This window comes from Calliphora vicina, chromosome 5 (assembly GCF_958450345.1).
Source record: "Calliphora vicina chromosome 5, idCalVici1.1, whole genome shotgun sequence".
NCBI lineage: Eukaryota > Metazoa > Arthropoda > Insecta > Diptera > Calliphoridae > Calliphora > Calliphora vicina.
This window is the reverse complement of record NC_088784.1, coordinates 19670955-19677107: the sequence shown is the minus strand read 5'-3', so window position 1 is coordinate 19677107 and position 6153 is coordinate 19670955. Positions and strand designations below refer to the sequence as shown.

The following is a 6153-nucleotide window of genomic DNA, read 5'->3' as shown; positions in this document are numbered from 1 at the left end:
AAATATGACTGTATAATGACCAATGATTGAAGCTAAAATATGACTATATAAATACCCATGATTGAAGCAAAAGTACGACTGTATAAAGACCAATGATTGAGGCTAAAATATGACTGTATAAACACCTACGATTGAAGATAAAATATGACTGTATTGAAGATAAAATGTGGCTGTATGGTTTCGATTGACGATAAACTAACCTAATAAAAAGTTCTACGATTGTAGGCATGCTAGTGTAACATTTATGAAACAATATTTTAAATCAATGATTTTGTTTCCTAAATTTAAACCATATTTTTTCAAACTTGTGTCGCTACTAAAACAATTTCAACCGCCAGCCAATTATTAAATCAAAATCTCCATTGAACCCAAGATTAAACTGTCAATTTGTTAAATATTACAAGGGCAAACGATGGCATTGACAGGAAACCACACAAAAAAAAAACACAACGAACAACCTTTGAAATATTGAAAATTTAATTTGTTACAAATATCATCATAATCCCTTATGAAAAATTCTCTAGAGTAAACGAGTACAAGCATATTTTTTATTTCCTACAACATGCCATTATTATCTCTTATCCCACATCAAAATTAAAACTTTGATTTGTAACATATGAAAGGAGAAGGAAACACAGAAAAAAAATTACTTAAAATTTAATTCAATAAAAAAAATACATAAAATACGGCTGCATAAGGACTAACACGAACTAAAGAAAAAGTTAAAAATCTCAACAAAAAAAAACAAACAAATACAAAATAAAATTAAAATAAATAAGAGTTTCTCAAAAAAAAAACTAAAAATAAAGAAAATAGAAAGATATATAAAGAAAATTTCACTTGCACACAGCTGTTGTAAAATGAAATTAATTACATTCCTTAACCTTAAGCTCAATGGACTAAATAAGCAGTATTTAAAAGGACGTAAATGAAAAATCGAAAATACAAGCGAAGAAGCAAAAAAAAAAAACTACGTAAAGGCAAATCCCATACTCTATTTCAATACAAAAAAAAGAAACAACTTAAATGAAACCAAAAGAGATAAGAACAAGATGGCAGAGTAATGGAAAAAAATTGCACAACATTTAAGAAAATTAAGTTGCCACCATTTAATCCACCTCCTGCAGCAAATTCAATGTTAGGCCATGCCACACTCAAGCACACACTCTGCCATATAAAGGTAGACTTAGGTAGACTTGATTTCTTTTTTTGGCTTTCTATCCTCCCTCCTACTACTTTAAATAATCTCCTTCTTCTCCATCTGCTTTTAATTTGCTTCATTTCTTTTGCGTTTTTCGTTTTTCTCATTTGTTGGTAAATACGAAACAATAACAACGTTAATAACCCTAAATACCAACTAAATCCAAAAAAAAACATTATCAAAAACTAGAGTCACTGGTTGTGGCAGAGGTAAAATTTGTAGGTTAGATAGGAAATTTTCTGCCATGAGAAATGGAAATTAAAGGGAGAGACTCTAGACTCTAATCTAGAGTCTACTCTAGACTGTAATCTAGAGTCTATTCTAGACTCTAATCTAGAGTCTACTCTAGACTCTAATCTAGAGTCTATTCTAGACTCTAATCTAGAGTCTACTCTAGACTCTAATCTAGAGTCTACTCTAGACTCTAATCTAGAGTCTACTCTAGACTCTAATCTAGAGTCTACTCTAGACTCTAATCTAGAGTCTACTCTAGACTCTAATCCAGAGTCTACACTAGACTCTACTCTAGACTCTAATCTAGAGTCTACTCTAGACTGTAAACTAGAGTCTACTCTAGACTCTAATCTAGAGTCTACTCTAGACTCTAATCTAGAGTCTACTCTAGACTCTAATCTAGAGTCTACTCAAGACTCTAATCTAGAGTCTACCCTAGATTCTAATCTAGAGTCTACTCTAGAGTCTACTCTAGACTCTAATCTAGAGTCTACTCTAGACTCTAATCTAGAGTCTATTCTAGACTCTAATCTAGAGTCTACTCTAGACTGTAATCTAGAGTCCACTCTAGACTGTAATCTAGAGTCTACTCTAGACTGTAATCTAGAGTCTACTCTAGACTGTAATCTAGAGTCTACTCTAGACTCTAATCTAGAGTCTACTCTAGACTCTAATCTAGAGTCTACTCTAGACTGTAATCTAGAGTCTACTCTAGACTGTAATCTAGAGTCTACTCTAGACTGTAATATAGAGTCTACTCTAGACTGTAATCTAGAATCTACTCTAGACTCTAATCTAGAGTCTACTCTAGACTCTAATCTAGAGTCTACTCTAGACTCTAATCTAGAGTCTACTCTAGACTCTAATCTAGAGTCTACTCTAGACTCTAATCCAGAGTCTACACTAGACTCTAATCTAGAGTCTACTCTAGACTCTAATCTAGAGTCTACTCTAGACTCTAATCCAGAGTCTACACTAGACTCTACTCTAGACTCTAACCTAGAGTCTACTCTAGACTGTAAACTAGAGTCTACTCTAGACTCTAATCTAGAGTCTACTCTAGACTCTAATCTAGAGTCTACTCTAGACTCTAATCTAGAGTCTACTCTAGACTCTAATCTAGAGTCTACTCTAGACTCTAATCTAGAGTCTACTCTAGACTCTAATCTAGAGTCTACTCTAGACTCTAATCTAGAGTCTACTCTAGACTCTAATCTAGAGTCTAATCTAGAGTCTAATCTAGAGTCTAATCTAGAGTCTACTCTAGACTCTAATCTAGAGTCTGCTCTAGACTCTAATCTAGAGTCTACTCTAGACTCTAATCTAGAGTCTACTCTAGACTCTAATCTAGAGTCTACTCTAGACTCTAATCTAGAGTCTACTCTAGACTCTAATCTAGAGTCTACTCTAGACTCTAATCTAGAGTCTACTCTAGACTCTAATCTAGAGTCTACTCTAGACTCTAATCTAGAGTCTACTCTAGACTCTAATCTAGAGTCTACTCTAGACTCTAATCTAGAGTCTACTCTAGACTCTAATCTAGAGTCTACTCTAATCTAGAGTCTACTCTAGACTCTAATCTAGAGTCTACTCTAGACTCTAATCTAGAGTCTACTCTAGACAGTAATCTGGAGTCTACTCTAGACTGTAATCTGCAGTCTACTCTAGACTGTAATCTGGAGTCTACTCTAGACTGTAATTTAGAGCCTACTCTAGACTGTAATCTAGAGCCTACTCTAGACTGTAATCTAGAGTCTACTCTAGACTCTAATCTAGAGTCCACTCTAGACTCTAATCTAGAGTCCACTCTAGACTCTAATCTAGAGTCTACTCTAGACTCTAATCTAGAGTCCACTCTAGACTCTAATCTAGAGTCTACTCTAGACTCTGATCTAGATTTTACTCTAGACTCTAATCAAGAGTCTACTCTAGACTCTAATCTAGTGTCTACTCTAGACTCTAATCTAGAGTCTACTCTAATCTAGAGTCTAGTCTAGACTCTAATCTAGAGTCTAGTCTAGACTCTAATCTAGAGTCTAGTCTAGACTCTAATCTAGAGTATAGTCTAGACTCTAATCTAGAGTCTACTCTAGACTCTAATCTAGAGTATAGTCTAGACTCTAATCTAGAGTCTACTCTAGACTCTAATCTAGAGTCTACTCTAGATTATAATCTAGAGTCTACTCTAGACTCTATTATTACAATTTTTTCCATTTAAATACATGATACCGTTACAAAGTTGTTTAATTTTCTAATGGGTTCATTTGGTTACATAAATACCTCTACTCACACTCAAAACGAAATAGAAAATTTAGCTAAAAATTGTTGTATTAAAGCATCAACTGCTCGTTAAGCTGGCTAGCTGGCAACAGTGTTGCCAGCAGTCCATAATTGTCATGAGCTTAATTTCTATGAAGATATGCTAAAATCTGCTAAATTAAAAACTTATTTAAAGCTGCAAATTTAGCTTAAATTTTGCATTATTTTTCCAATATCCAAAATCGACCAATCTACCAAGCCACAAAGGTAACACTGCCTATTAGACTGGCGGCTTATTAATAGTTTTAACGTGATGACGACAATGGCGACACATTTATGTCAAAACTTTAAAGTTTAAAGGCATACTGTTATCTAAACTGAAATTAGCAAAATCAGGAGAAAAAAATATACAAGGTGGCAGAAAATTGCTTAACAAAAGCTGTTATATAAAAAGCAATAATTATAAATTATTTTACATTTTTAATCACTTAAATTCATACTTCTTCTATTGTATTTAATTAATTGAGTACGTATAATCGATTTTATTAAATAAATATTAATCATACGCATAGAAGGATGTGTGCTCTACGATTTATTTACTACTAGCCCGGTAGCAATTACTAATGTTAGCTCTTCAAGTTTCTCCAAATAAAATATCTGAATTTGTACTGCATACTTTAGGGAGATTTTTTAATTACAGTTGACTGGACTCACAAAAAAAATTTCCGAGTTTTACCCGGAATTTTTTTAAATTTTTTCTTTACAAACCATCTCCTGAAAATTTCGAATTGAATAAAAAAAAAACAGCCAAATCGCTCCAGCCCTTCTTACGTGATGCCATTACATACATGGACCATTTAGTTTTTATATATATAGATTAACGCCATAAATTGAGTAGTTAAAGATCTACAATTGAGACCATAAATTCATAAACTTACCCAGTATGCAACATTTCGAGTCAGTTCTTTTTATCGAACTTATTTCGAATTAAAATCGAAAATATGAATTTATTATGATGCTCTATCTAATCTACATTTTTTAGAATATCGTATTTCAATATTTTATAGAAATGGCGAATAATGTTCGAGTTTTTTTTTTAATGTCAAATTTTATTTTTGCACAAATTGACAAATTCATATACATACATATTATTCTTTTGTCAATTTGTGAGAATATAAAATTTTATTTCTTATCCTATTAATAACATATTCATAAAAATATAGTTTAACCCGAAAAATGGATCAAAGACGTCTTAAAAGAAAAGCGCAGCCAATTATTGATGTTGTTTTTGACAATTCGAATCTCATAATCAGCAAACATCAGAAATATGTGCAGAGTTTATTGCATTTGAAAATGAAAACACATCTAACGCAACATTATTGGATAATAATAAAGGTATTGAATATGCATTATTTCAAGAAGAAATTGCTCGATGGTATAAAGTATACGAAATTGTTCATATATTTAATCGAAATCGAATCATTTTAGAACATTTTTAATACCGAAAAAGGTATAGTATATCGATAAAAATTAGAATCAGAATAATAAATAATTTTCGACTCTTTATCGCTCTGCACTCTACTTAGGAAAACACGCACATTCTCGACATTATATCGAAGTCGATATCGATAAAATTTTACGAAAATATGATTCATTTTCGACATAACTTCGAATCATTTTGCATACTGGGTAGTAATATATATTGGAGCTAAAAATTTAGTACATAAAAAATTGCAATTTAGACATTATTTTATACCATAATATCATCTAGTAGGCTGTAGAAACTCCATTCCTGGTATTTCTGCAACACAAACTCCAAATAATAACAATAATCCGAAAGCAATAGATTTAGAGCGATTCAACATCCAAGAAATTCAAATTAGACAAAAGAGAAAACATAATACTGACCTGCTGTGCAAATTAAACTCATCATAGTGAGGCAGGCACACAGTCACAAAACAAATACACACACCTATTTCTGCAGATCCACAATTATACACACATACTAAATTTAAATATATAAGCAAGGCACAGTGGAGTCGATCGAAAAAACGTGATAAGAAATCTGAATCATCTAAAGTACTTGTCCATTTTTTAAAGCATAAGTCCGCGTCAACGATTCGTTTATACATCATTTTGCAATCGGAATAATACTTTACAAGATTCATATTTATTACCACTGTACAACGGTTTTGAATACACTCACAAAATCTATAAAAACTAAATATATTAGATTTTGTAACTGAACATGTTTAATCCTGATTTTAAACAAATAATATTAATTGCCTTTATAACATTTAACTTTAATTATAAAAATAAATTTTATAGAATAATATAACTTATCTGAGTGTAATTTTACATCAAATTCAAAATCATTCACATAAATTTCCAAAAACACACACATTTATGCCAAGATTCTCACACACAAAAGTAAATACTTCTCTATGTGGAGAATGTTT

The 6153-nt window shown here is 31.7% G+C and overlaps 1 protein-coding gene across 1 annotated transcript; it reads left to right on the top strand.

The window, feature by feature from the left end:
* Positions 1–1063: 1063 nt before the first annotated feature.
* LOC135961133 (cysteine-rich, acidic integral membrane protein-like) lies at positions 1064–3420 on the top strand. Its single transcript, XM_065512629.1, has 3 exons — positions 1064–1180; positions 1466–2931; positions 2979–3420. Exons 1-3 carry the CDS (start codon positions 1064–1066, stop codon positions 3418–3420), a joined length of 2025 nt encoding a protein of 674 aa, XP_065368701.1.
* The last annotated feature ends 2733 nt before the right edge of the window (positions 3421–6153 follow it).